The following is a 13,165-nucleotide window of genomic DNA, read 5'->3' on the forward strand; positions in this document are numbered from 1 at the left end:
TTTCTTCACAATATGAACCTTGGAATCGATTTAGATCGTTCTAAAATCAACAACTTTCAAAAATGCGTAGTTTACTAATCGACATCGTCCCAGATCCTATTACATTGACGCCATTAAGACCGTAGGGCCTAGCAATGGCTAGGGCATACCTAGTAACTGAAGAGGCCTAATATCATGATGGCATCCAAGGTGTGGAAACGGATTCCGAATACGTGGTAAGTGGTCGGCGAACCATCCCGCACATGCTCTCATAGTGAGGTCGTCTCGCACACGTCGACATTCCCACTATCTTGCTTTTCGGTTGGTGGTTTATTATCTCTTTTCCTTTTTCTCGCGCTCCCGGTCCTTCAATCTTTCGACGAACTACAGTACATCGATAGACACTGGACGAGAATGCTCCGGGCAGCAACGTACCGTACCTGCACATAGGGTTGGGCTTCGTTCCTCGTGCAACGCTTTTCTGCCCAATCTAGTCAGATAGTCCGCCCTGATGGGTCACCGCTATTCGTCCACCAGGTCTTTCCCTGCAATAATCTACACTATTACCCCCCCTCGGACGCTGCAAGAGGCTGCAATCTTTGGGCAACAAGACGACAAGCAGGAACAAAAAGGCCTCTTAACTCTTAGTTCTTAAGCTGCCCAATGGTGCCCTACCGTGATTGGGCTGCAACATCCAATTACGGCTTTGCTTCTATCCCGCTACTTTCAGTGGATAATTATTATCACCATGGGTTGGAGAGGGTCGTCTCGGTTCAACATCATGCACCATAGGCAGGGTGTTCCTGGACATCTGCAGTAACTCTTTTCGAACTGCCATCTGTCTTACGCCTCTGATCGAACCTCTTCGCTGGTCGATCTTGACTGATTTGAGTTTGGCGACTCGTCCAGCCCCGTCTCGAATCGGTGCCAGGCGCCCGAGAAGGCATCTATAACCCCATCCCTAACTAAATCCGCAACGCGTGAGGTCCGCCTTGGACCTACGTTACAGCCCCAGTCTGGAGTTTGAGTTAGAGCTGGGGCGAGCCCCTTGACGTTGGATCTGGGGAGTGCCTTGCTCCGGCGCGGCTCGTCATCTCGAAGTCACTACGGTGGCAAATTCCTTACTGAGTTTATCATACAATAAAGTGCTCCCATCTCGGTTCGAAAATCTCGAAAGCACGATTCATTCCAAGGGCTTGCCTTCTCTGGATCAAGGTGAAGATATCCCATACCTGCCGCCTTCAAAGGTTCCATCTATACTGGAGCATGCAATATTTCCTTCGCATCCGGGCTTATGTTGTCCTCCCAAGGTTACTACCAAATCCGCCGAGCCACTTGATTTCCCTTTCTTTTCCCGGTCAGCAGCGCGCAATCGCGATCCACCGCTCCCAAATCGAGCCAGTCTATCCTGCAGAGGACATCGTCCGTGGACCCAAGAGAACCAAACTTTAGAATCCGTGTTTAGAACAAAAGGAGTGCTTTCCGGGGTCCCTACTCTGGAAAGCCAGGTGTACATCGCCGGACTATTACCTTCTACGGGAACCAGTGCGGTTCTTATTTCATCCCACATCCTCTCCGTCCTGCCGGCCGTATTTTTCTTTGTTCTCCAAAGAAGTTGTAAAGACATGGCCCAGCAAGAAATGATCTACAGAACTTCTGCCATGTCTCACGGATCCTGGAATTCCTCGCGCAGGTGCGATTATTAAACCACGTTTTCCGGTCTATGCTGTTGCGGTCAAGCTGACATCCTTAAAGCGTCATCTACGATGACGGCTCATATTCAGGTAGCGCCCGTGAGAACGGATACCCAAGTTCAAGGTAAGGGTGAATGAGAAGTCCCCCCTCGTTTCGTAAACCATGGGAATAACACTGGCTTCCGAAGTGTGATTTACTCGTCCGGATCCGGTCCATCGTATAGTTCACCGGCCAGCGTGTCGGTAGTGGGGACTAGTGGTCCAGTCGCGCGGCACCAGTCCGCCTACACTTCATCGCCGGTTTACATCTCGAGAGCGCAGTCCGGGCAATATGGAAATTCTTCCGGGGCGGCGTACGGTTCGTATACTAGCACGAGCTCTCAGGGCTGGGATGCCCCAGACAGATACTCTCCGACGGACTCCGTTGATGATATCATCACATCTCCCGGTCTATCGGATTACACCCTGGATAACGGTGGCGGAGGTGCCTCGTCAGTAGGAAAATCTAAGAACAGTGGCAAGAGCCGTCCCCAGAGACGACCATCTAACAGAGATGAGTTCGACGGACCACACCAGTTTCTAGCGAGACCTCCGCCGGATTATGTTGCTATGCAGGAGAGAGAGCTGCCGCATCTCCCAACGAACCTTCTGGTGCAAGAGCAGGATAGTGTCCTGACGCAAGTCAACGATCGACTCTCGCAGTGCGCGTTCGACTTTGTTGCCAAATACCAGTTTCCGATCCCGTTGACCCAGGATATGAGGCCCGTCGAGAGGCCCCAGGATAGAGAATGGACCGAATGGGTTTACTTACTGAAGCGTCTCGCAACGAAGAGGCGGATACCCGCCCGGGTCCTCTATAACGGACAGATCAAGCAATTCGTGACCATCCTGGAAAATTCTTTGGAAATGCGACATGCCGCAAAGCATCAGTCGCGCCCGTTAAAGGATGACCGTAACATCCTGCAACTGATCAGCGCCGGTATCCAGGTTGCGAAGATCCTCAAGGACGCAGCCGCCATGGACTACCTGGACAGACTATACGTTTCAACCGAACAACAGATTCAGGAACGAAGTGCTGCAGCATCGGCACGGTTCCGCTGAACAAATACCATCGGCATCTTGGTCGATGATGATATCAACGTTTTTCCTCTCGAGGCTTTTTTGATGGGCCACCGAGACTCGCCCCGAGGGCATTGGGCAGCGCCTGGATCGCCCCCGAATAATATGTTAACAATGTATGAAGCCGCTTTTATGCGGGAAGAATGAATCACGATTTTCCTTCTCTTTACCGTCTCCTTTCGACAGCGTAGGCGGAGGAAGAGGCATCGTTCGTATTTTGAGGCGCGATACGGTAATGTCTGGTACGGGTTCGGAGCGGTCGAGTTCTGAAATTGACGAGGATGGGATAGACTTGTCTCATTTTCGAGCGAGCGAGCGAGCAAGCATGATGATGTATTGTTATTATTTTCAAATCTCCTAACGACGTAACCATGCTACTTTGTAGATGGGTTTTCTGGGGTTTTTCGATCGGGAGATCTACGTTTTCCGATGCTTTCGGATGGTGGTTTTGGGCGGCCAGGTCAGGATTGCCTTGGCGGGATTGGACAAGTGGCACTGTTGGGCATAAAGCACGAGGAACTTGGGTTGAAGAAATGCACATTCTCTGCGCCATCTTTCGCCCAACCGTTCAAGATGCGCAGGTGTGTGTGAGCACAACGCAGCTCGGGCGCAATCACCCCCCTAGCCCCCCGCAGGTGACAATTGACAACCTTACCAGCCTACCTATATTTCGCAGGGATTCGAGGCTGCTGGTAGAGATGGCGATGACGGTTCGATCTTATAAGCTCGACAATGCTTGATTATTACTTGAAATCGCCTTATAGTTACTCGTCGGCGCCGGATAAACATCTAGGGAATTATCTAGTCTTTACCTAATCTAGAATCCAATTCGAGAATCCGCAAACTTCCGTCTCACCATTGTCATATCTTCAGTTAAAAGTGCCATACGCCTTCGCGCGCTGCGATTGGCTATGATCTACACAGCCATAGGATCGACACCGAATTACAAAATGGGACTAGTGCGCTATTATTATCGTAACAGTCCATCTGCTGTCGGTCATCCAATCGAGCCTAGTTTCTCAGTGGCGGAGCCGTCATCTCTGGGACACCTTTAAGCAGGCAAGGCCCCTCAGCTCGCGGCCGTCTTGGGTGTTCCTGATAATGGAATTTCTGGGGTTCTAAAGTCCATCTGCGTCGGCCAATCCGTTACCGAGCGGCTTCGTTGGGAAATCCTGAGAGAACAAGCAACCCAGAACTGCACCGGCGACACCCGTTTCTCTCATAAAATCTCGCTTCTGTTTGCTCGGCTAGCAATTAGTCGGTAGCACGAACCCACGACAAACAGCCTTTCGGCATTTATTGTGATCTTGAAGATAATTTCAAAGTACGATCGCGGAGGGGTCGGGAACTGCGAATTCTATTAATAAATGCTATGATTTTTGGGTTCTTACGCATCTTGATAGAAAATTCTTCACGATAGAATATCGTCATCATGGCCTCTGTCGCATCTGCTTCCCCATCTTCAAGGCACAGCTTTCCTATGGAATCCGGCGACGACTCCGACTCCTGGCAATATGTAGAGTCGAACCCGGCATCAGTCGGTTTCATGCCTAGTCCAGCGAGCTCAAGTATGCATAGCTGGGGAATAGTTGGGTACCCTAATCAGATGCAAGCCTCACCCGTTGCCATGTCTCCCTTACAGTTGGACCACGATCAGGCTCGCGCGGTGCCCCCTACTTCATATCCAGATAGCGCGGCAGGAACCTCCATGATGGCTTCCGCAGGAATGGACGGCCAATTAATGCCGGCCTTCGACGAACATCAATTCATTGCCGGCCAAGAGATGATATTCAACGAGCAGTTGACTGGTAAGTTGTCGCATCTTAACCTGACTTATCATAATTGAAGTGCCGGTTTAATGAGTTGCAGACATGGATATGACGCAATATTACTCTACATTTCAGGGCAGTATGACCGCTGCCGACATGTCAGGATTAGAAGGGTTCGACGTAGTTCCTCAGCCAGTCGACCTTGGCATCCCGCAACAATTCCGAAACGACAATAATGTCCCGCCATGGGCGCCGATGAACTTGAAAAACGAAGACTTTGCTTCAGGAGTAATAGACGAAACGAACAGCTTCACATCCCAGTCTCCTAGACAGGTCTCACCAACACATAGCTCTCACCACTCGAGCCCGAGATCACCGTACGTGAAGTCGGAAACCGGTAAGGGCGCGAGTCCTATACGGAAGGTTAGAAATGGTTACAAGGTCGAGAAGAAGAAGTCGGAATCGTCAAGCAAGTTTGTCATCATGACTCCAAACCTCATCAACCAACAGTCAGGGAAACCCAATTTATTCGAGTGTTTCGACACGATGAGAACTACACAGAGAGGAAGGAAAGGGCCATTAGCACATGATACCAAGGAGAGTGCTCTACAAGTCCGGAGACTGGGGGCATGTTTCTGCTGCCACAGGTGTGTATTCCCCTTTACCCTTTCTATCTTGTATCGGTAAACGGACAACTTACTCTTACATAGTCGCAAAGTTAAGTGTGATAAGGAGCGGCCGTGTAAGAACTGCAAGAAGCTCTCTACCCAAGTACCCCAGATCATGTGTTGGCAATTCGGCGATTTCTTGCCGGTGTTGTTTCCTGACTTCATCCGGAACCACTTCAAGAAGGACCAGATGACTAGCTTTATAAGCGACCATGTTGAAAACTTCAAGCCCAACGGCTCGGAGCTCACGTGCACGGTCGAGCTATTCTCAGGTGCGCGGTTCGGGTCCACATTGACCATTCCCGCCAGCTTCTTCACGCCCAAGTCCGCAGAGATCCTCCAGCATTGGCACATGAATATGGGCATGAACCAGATGGACCTACAGTCTCGTGGCGCTGCTCCCATAGGTATCGACCCCGAGAATTCGGCTCAGAGGGAAGAGCTTAAGAGGAGGGCCCGGGAGTATGTCCATAATCTCAGCTCGGATCCTATGTACGCCGAGCAGGTCACAGATGCAATCCGGTGTACCCAGTTACCAAAGAAGGTCTTGACGATCATTCAACGTTACGCACAACGCTCCGAGTCCACCCAATCGTCCATGGTCAAACGTGCGTTATCTATCTACGTCATGCACTACGTGCTCACGCGGCAACTCTGTCTCACGCAGCCTACTCTCGAGAGCCTCAAGGGTACCAACATGGTACCTCATAACAACATGTTCCTCACGGCGCGCGTGCTCAACCGACAGATCAAGGCCGTACTAGACGAGATGCTCCTACGCGAGATGCAGCTCCTCTTCGACGGTTTCTCCAAATCGCTCAAGCCGAAGCTGCGGCGCGAGTGGGGCCCCTGCCTAGCCGCGTTCCTGGTCCTGTGTCTGTTCATGGAGACGGTGGAGACGGCGGCGGACACGTTTGTCATCTCGCAGAACGAGATCGCGATCCGCAACCGCAGCAAGCCAGAGTACAAGCGCGACTTCGCGCTTTCGCTGTGCCGCGAGATCGATAACATGCCATTCAAGCAGTTCGCGTACCAGTTCCATCAGATATACCAGACGCACACGCGCGACACTGGAGCTAAGGCGTTTAACCCCCTCGTCGATGGGAACTTGTCGCAGATCGCAGAGCTGGACGATGCGTCGGCGGAGATGGTAAGGAGTTTGAAGGAGTTATTGCAGGGTGATAGTTGTGAGCCTCTCCCTCTTAATATTATAACGTGACAGGAAACTAATATCGTCCAATAGGGCACGAGCTTGACTTCCTCGTCGCAGACCCCATCCTACCTAACCAGGAGGGTCACCCATTCCCCCGCGACGTGTCGCTGAACTACACGGGCCGCCTCGTGGCAAGATTCCTGCTGTCGTTTACCGACGAGAGATACCTGTTTGACGGACAATACTAAACCTGATTTATTTTTACTATTACCTACCATCTAGGCCATTTCGGGATATGAAATGTATTCTATATACCTATATATATCATCTTAGATGTGTATGATATACGACGGGGACGGGTTGGGAGTCTATGTGTTTGAATACCCCCGGGACGAGTTCATGTTGGGAACGGTTTTACCTACAGCTATATTATGTATACACGAATAGGGTTTATGGGGTGCCATCAAGACGATAGAGTAGATCCTATCATACCATGTTGGGTATTTGCATTAGAGCCTATCTTCGATGTATTACAATTTCTGTATCATTGGCGGCTATATTATAACTATCATGTTTGAGTATTTTTCTTAACTCGGGATACATACAATCGGATTGGGGTGGTGTCGGTCATTTAGAACATGAATATCACATGTCTTATTTCCCGGTTGATTTTTATGATTCTAAACCTGCGCGCAGTGGAATAGGGTTCCGGACAAATTTACCATGAATTCGATAGCTTTAAGCCACAGGTCTAATGCTTACCTTTCCATTGGCTGTTGACTAGATCAACTGCAGCCACCCATCGTCACTTGCAGCGTCGCCTTCGGTGTCCGTACCCCAAAATCGCAGCTACTCTTACCTACCTCGGTAGTGTCGAGATCGCCAGGTCCGCACACGTGTGGGGATTCACCCAATAACAGACGAGTAACGTGCCTAGAGATGCCAATTAGTCCACCGAAGACAGGCCCCATTCAATAGGGTTATCACGCCGGGCTACAATTGGACCCTGGACGTATAGTGAAACAGCCGATGAGGAAACGGGTATAACTCATCGATGTTGCTACTAGTGTAAACACCTAGGTTAGATAATTGATATGTCGCGATACCACATAGTGAGACAGACGATGGAATTAGAAGAAAACGGCATTGATATGGATTCCGATAACAATCGGCGACACAGTACAAAGTCCAGCATCGAACGGAATTGGAAGGAGGTCGGCAGAGTGATGATGCGAGTCTGGCTCCTTCAGGTTTTTAAAAATAGCCAGGCTTTTGATCGGATTGGAAATCCTCTGGAGATCGGTCATATGCTCGGGGCTTAACCTCAGCCTCAATCACGATCGACAGATACCCATAAGCCACCCCTTTTAATACCATAGATTCGCTGTGAAGCTAGAAGGAAACCACCTGGGAGGAGGCTAGGAGGCTAACGGCTAGGCTTAACTAAGTAACGAGCACGTTGGGGAAATGATAGGAAATGGGGTGGTCTTCTTAAGTGAGCGCGGTATAAGGTAACGCCAGCGTTCATGCGATTCCTAAGAAGGAAGGCGGGCCGTGTTAGCCCCTGAAGAAGATCCTGGTTCAGGTCCAAGCTTGCCGTCGATTATCTACTCCAAATCTATCGTGACCATGTTGTGGGGGAATGGAGAAACTACCCAATACAGTAGCATGGCGGGAAGGATATAAAAATGATGGAAGACCGTGAAGGTGGTGTCGAAAGAGCGAGATCAGCCGTCCTGCAGCCACCTCATCTAAGTCGAAAAGCCACCCATCAATATGCCTAGCTTCGCCACCACAGGGTTGGCCTTACTGGTAGCCACTGCTACTCCGGTCGTGAATGGCAACCCTATTGAGCATATGCTAAAGCTTCTCACGACCCGGGATCCACCGACGGCACTCCCAGAAAAAGCGACGGCCAATGACAAGAAGTGAGTTGGTCACTTTTCGCGACTCGACGTGACTATGAACACTTACATATATATAGATGGCAACCGGCGATGGATTTCGATACTGATGGGTGTTATAACGTCCCTGCTATCGGAGCGAACGGTGACATATGTCCCGGTCTCGATCACGAAAACACCGGCCTGTCAAAGGACTGTCATGACCTGTCGGATCTGCAGAACAACAACGTGTACTCCAGGGCGCGGTGTAACAACGGATTCTGCGCCTATTTGTATGACTACTACTTCGAGAAGGACGTTGCGATTCCCAATATCGCCATAGACCCAGGGCACCGTAACGACTGGGAGCACATTGTCGTGTTTACCAAGAACAACGAAGCCGTCGCCGTCGCCGTGTCGCAGCATGGCAAGTACCAGACCAAGGCCGCCAGCGAAGTCCGGTGGGATGGTACGCATCCTAAGGCGGTTTACAACAAGGACGGACTTGGCACTCACGACTTCCGATTCGCGAATGCGGGTGATGATAGCATCGAGAACGACACAGGAAAGTGGTTTTACGGCGCGCTGATCTCGTACAATGGATTCCCAAGCACGGCTCTTCGCGACAAGTTATTTGCGTATGATTTCGGCAGCGCTACGATTGCGTTCAAGGACGCAACCTTCCAGTCCAACCTCGACAAGGCAAAGGGAGATTTCGTCTCGGGCTTTGATACCGGTGTAGATGACGGGTCTCCCGGGACACCGTAGACGGACTGGATTGGCTAGGAAGATAGGGTTACAGATGATATATTCTTGTAAATACGTAAATAAACAAATACAAATTCATGAAATCAGTCAATATGGTGTGTTTGTCCTCATTAGTCCTGCTGCCGCACTCGGTCTACGGTAGCAGGGTGGATTGGACCGGCTGTCTAGGCCTTGGTTCATTCTCCCACACGAACGATAATAAAGAAGTTGACGCTCTTGCGCATTGAGAGTCGCAGGAGGTAGGCAATTTGTGGGTTTCGACAATTGGGTCGTTGTCAAGATGAGAAAAAAGAGAAGAGAGGTGGGACGGGAATAATACTACGCATAGATAGAACGCCTTCCGAGGTGGATTCTATGATAGTAGTATTTACTATACCTTATACTTCAAAGAAATTTAATGATGTGACTGCTGTGGGACATCTTCGTTGAAGTTGAGATAGTCGAGATGGTTGTTGAATGAAGTGAATATTGGAAAGAAAATTTAGTCGGTTTACAAATTTGAAGGGATTTCATTAGTGGATCCTAGCCTATTTAACACGTGACCTACAATCCATCTTTTGTACACGTCCGAATTCTTGGTTTTCGTTCCTCTTTTTTCTTCTCTCTTCACACTTTTATTGCACGATTAATCAACCGATTTCCCATTCGCCCACTTGCTATCGGTCATATTTGCGTGCTAGAGCGACTTGTGATTGTTGCCAATTTATCTTTCTGTGGTATCAACCCTTGCGTTATATCACATTTTGGTAGCACACAAATATATCGACTCTCATTTTCTTGTCTTGATCTACCTACCTAGTTAGTAGGCACATACCTTAGAATTGGAGATAGCTGTCTTGATCAGCGTCTTATGTAACAGTCTCACGACAGAAAGAGACATATTTGACGAATCAAATTAACATGACTTATAAACAATAATACGGCCATCAAAGTCTAACTTCTAAAACTATAGCAGTATTCAAGCATCATCGATGAAAAACTATCATGTAGCTGCAGCCATATATTTTCCGCCTATAAATACCCTATCACTTTGTACCTATTATAGTGAAATGCCGGGTTAATTCCGATTGCTAGTGCCCCAATTTATTTAACCAGGATTGAAGATTCACACATAGAGCGTATCGTACGTAACCCGCGATCACGCGATGTTATCTACATGAACAACTTCTCTACTAAACTAAACTCCAAATACGTCACGAAATCGGAGCAAAATGGGCATAATTAGAACGACTTTGCTAGCAATTCCGGCCGGTGGTATCACCCTAGGGACGTATATGTCCTATCTAGCTTCCACCACTACCATCGTCGACCTCACTAAGAACGATCCCATGTTCAAGACCAAAACGTATAAAAAATATAACCCGAAGGACAACCCGGCACTTCAAGATGTCGTTATCAAGCGGATACCTCTAGCAGCCGTCAAACCCGAACTTCGCAACGACGAAAAGGCACTCACTCTCGAGTTTTGCCGCGGCGTATGGGGCGGTTTCAGTACGATTGCATCCCAGACTTCCCCTCACTGAACTAGCCGACTAACACTCCGCCCAGACTTCTGGCCTCAGACCAAATACCAAGAGTTCTACGACAAGCCACCCGGAACGGAAAACCAGCTGTGGCAGACCAACGAGCTCAAAGTCGCCAGTTTCGAGAAGGGACTGAAATTCACCAACCACTTCGAGGTGGTGAGCAACGACGGCAACGAGATCGTCGTCCGGTGCGGCGGATCCCCGCTGCAGCCCGGACTGAGGAATTCGGACGGCCTAATCTTTTTCAGCGCGAAGATCGATCGCGATGCTGCGCAGGCGGAATTCAAGTTGAAGTCGGCCTTGTTCAATAGCGCTGGGACTTTCGCCAAGGATGCTGGACATCCTATCCCGCCGAAGATCGAGTTCCTGCACCGGTGGTATGTCCGCATGTTGACGTCGAGTGGTGTTGGAAATGTGAGGAGTTAGTAAGGTCCGGACGTCTAGATAGGTAGAGGTGTCGATTTATACCCTCTTTAGAGCTCGTCTTCTATTCGCGCGAGGAGTTTGGTTTCGTGGAGGTCACCTAGGGGTGGTGCACGTTGATGAGGCATGACAAGAATATTATGGATGTACTTGTTGCATCTAGATCTCAAGAACAGAAGTTCTTATGCCAGTATCTAGAGCTTTAAATTCAATGATTCTCGATGCCCTGGTTTCATTTTATGACTTTGTGTCGCCATTATCTTCTTTGATCTCTGCTGGACCCAATAGCCCATATCAATCCACAATCTTATCGGCTTATGATGATATATATCCTTTCACATGGCAGAGGATCCATTGATGTTTCTTTCAAGTTATAGTTGCCGTTGGTTACACAAACTTCCGACCGCAGCCCTTACAGGTACCTACCTACCTATAGCTATAAAGGTGAAGCCCCCGTCCAACAATTGTGTAGTGTTTCCCCCTGACTTTACTTCTACAATCGTATTTGCCAACTCTTTCAACTTCATAAAATATCTACAGTACAATATGACAAACGATGAATTCGACGACCCTTTAACCACCTACCTACCTACATACATACACAGGTAGTAATACAAGTACTTTGTACCTTCAAACCCAGACGGAATAATGGATGGCTCAGCACCTTCCAAAATGGGTCCCGATCATCCCAATTGGGCGGCGAGCTACGGGTGGTGGAACGACCGAGTGTCAAGTCTGACCATGCCTGTAATGTTTACTGACTGGCAGTTGCAACAACAGCGCAGCGTCGCATTATGTTCCCCGCATCCATTTTACTAAGGTGGAAGCCCGACCTTTCTTGACCTTGCCATTCTGACCTTACCTATCACATCTAAGTAAGCTCCCTACACACTTCTCATTACCCAACAACTTTAGCTCGCCTCTCCCGACGCGCGAAATGTGATTTTGTAGAAATCACACGCAACTCGTTTAAACGTATCCGAATATCTACCTACCTCCGACATAACACCCGCGATACCATCACCAATCCCCACATCCCACCACCCCACCAACATCCCACGCAGACCGCACAAACCGAAAAAATACCATCAAAATGGTAACAACCCGCTCCGCCAGCCGCGCCGCCTCCGTCGCGCCTCGCCACCCCTCTCCCAGCAGCCCCAGCCCCAGCAGCAGCAACAACAGCACCACTGTCTCCCGCACATCCTGGACACACGCGCCCACGCGTCTAACCCTCTTCTGGTTCGGGCTGTCCCTGCCCCTCGTGATCTGGGACACAGGATACGTGCTCCTGCGCCCGTTAACAATGGAGGGCGGATCACTACACTGGCCGCTGTACACGCCGTACAAGCTGTACGGCGAGGTGGACCACGTGTACGGGTGGAAGGCGTTCGACGCGCACAGCGGGTTCACGGCCGCGCAGGGGACGCTGAATGTCGTTGAGACGGTTATGTATCTTTTCTATGTGGGCTGGTATCTTGGGAAGGGGGTTAGGGTTGAGGTGAAGGGGAAGGGGAGGGAGAAGGGGGTGGGAGAGGGGAAGAAGGTTTTGCTGGGAAGACAGGCTGGGGTGGCGGTTTTGGTGGCGTTTAGTGCGGCGGTTATGACTTTGAGTAAGACGGTGTTGTATTGTGAGTGCCCAATGTTCTGTTTTGTGATGATATATCGTGGTTGCTAACATGGGGTTGTTTGAAAGGGCTTAATGAGTACTTCTCGGGCTTCGACAACATCGGCCATAACAGCCGCCAAGATCTGATTCTCCTGTGGATCATCCCGAAGTAGGTCTCCCCTTCTCTTGTTGAAAATATCGAATTGGCTGACTGTGGGATAGCGGCCTATGGCTTATCTTCCCGACATACATAATCTACGTCATGGGCGGCGAGATCGTAGAAGGATTGTCGAACGCGTCGTCTAGTGTGGCGATCAAGTCTGAGTAGGTCAATCGCGTTTTTACGTGGGAAACAGGTCAAAGTGAGCCAAGGCAGGCGTATATGCCGATTACGAGGGGATGAAGAAATGTCACGATTACGGTCGTGATAACGTGTTTACGAGTCCAAGCCCAGGCTGTAAGATTGAATGAATATATCCAATACCCATGAACAAGCCGTATTATGCTATCTTCATATCCTCCAGCTAATTAGACTATGCTCAACACCCTTTCCCCCCCCTTCATCGCTACATAC

The 13,165-nt window shown here is 49.6% G+C and overlaps 5 protein-coding genes across 5 annotated transcripts; all 5 read left to right on the top strand.

The window, feature by feature from the left end:
• The first annotated feature begins 1,518 nt into the window (after positions 1 to 1,518).
• On the top strand, positions 1,519 to 2,866 carry GGS22DRAFT_105573 (uncharacterized protein). Its single transcript, XM_047957795.1, has 3 exons — positions 1,519 to 1,672; positions 1,735 to 1,797; positions 1,862 to 2,866. The coding sequence occupies exons 1-3, from the start codon at positions 1,605 to 1,607 to the stop codon at positions 2,772 to 2,774; spliced, it is 1,044 nt and encodes a 347-aa protein (XP_047820994.1). The 5' UTR covers positions 1,519 to 1,604; the 3' UTR covers positions 2,775 to 2,866.
• Positions 2,867 to 3,785: 919 nt separating this feature from the next.
• GGS22DRAFT_105568 (uncharacterized protein) lies at positions 3,786 to 6,822 on the top strand. The gene is made up of 4 exons (XM_047957794.1): positions 3,786 to 4,600; positions 4,662 to 5,208; positions 5,272 to 6,416; positions 6,473 to 6,822. The coding sequence occupies exons 1-4, from the start codon at positions 4,225 to 4,227 to the stop codon at positions 6,628 to 6,630; spliced, it is 2,226 nt and encodes a 741-aa protein (XP_047820995.1). The 5' UTR covers positions 3,786 to 4,224; the 3' UTR covers positions 6,631 to 6,822.
• A 626-nt stretch (positions 6,823 to 7,448) lies between these two features.
• GGS22DRAFT_156331 (uncharacterized protein) lies at positions 7,449 to 9,410 on the top strand. The gene is made up of 2 exons (XM_047960349.1): positions 7,449 to 8,310; positions 8,367 to 9,410. The coding sequence occupies exons 1-2, from the start codon at positions 8,159 to 8,161 to the stop codon at positions 9,031 to 9,033; spliced, it is 819 nt and encodes a 272-aa protein (XP_047820996.1). The 5' UTR covers positions 7,449 to 8,158; the 3' UTR covers positions 9,034 to 9,410.
• Positions 9,411 to 9,989: 579 nt separating this feature from the next.
• Positions 9,990 to 11,341, top strand: GGS22DRAFT_156333 (uncharacterized protein). The gene is made up of 2 exons (XM_047960350.1): positions 9,990 to 10,524; positions 10,582 to 11,341. Exons 1-2 carry the CDS (start codon positions 10,245 to 10,247, stop codon positions 10,983 to 10,985), a joined length of 684 nt encoding a protein of 227 aa, XP_047820997.1. The 5' UTR covers positions 9,990 to 10,244; the 3' UTR covers positions 10,986 to 11,341.
• A 597-nt stretch (positions 11,342 to 11,938) lies between these two features.
• Positions 11,939 to 13,165, top strand: GGS22DRAFT_105669 (uncharacterized protein). Its single transcript, XM_047957796.1, has 3 exons — positions 11,939 to 12,613; positions 12,679 to 12,760; positions 12,814 to 13,165. Exons 1-3 carry the CDS (start codon positions 12,076 to 12,078, stop codon positions 12,917 to 12,919), a joined length of 726 nt encoding a protein of 241 aa, XP_047820998.1. The 5' UTR covers positions 11,939 to 12,075; the 3' UTR covers positions 12,920 to 13,165.

Source organism: Annulohypoxylon maeteangense (genome assembly GCF_022496945.1).
Source record: "Annulohypoxylon maeteangense strain CBS 123835 unplaced genomic scaffold GGS22scaffold_4, whole genome shotgun sequence".
NCBI lineage: Eukaryota > Fungi > Ascomycota > Sordariomycetes > Xylariales > Hypoxylaceae > Annulohypoxylon > Annulohypoxylon maeteangense.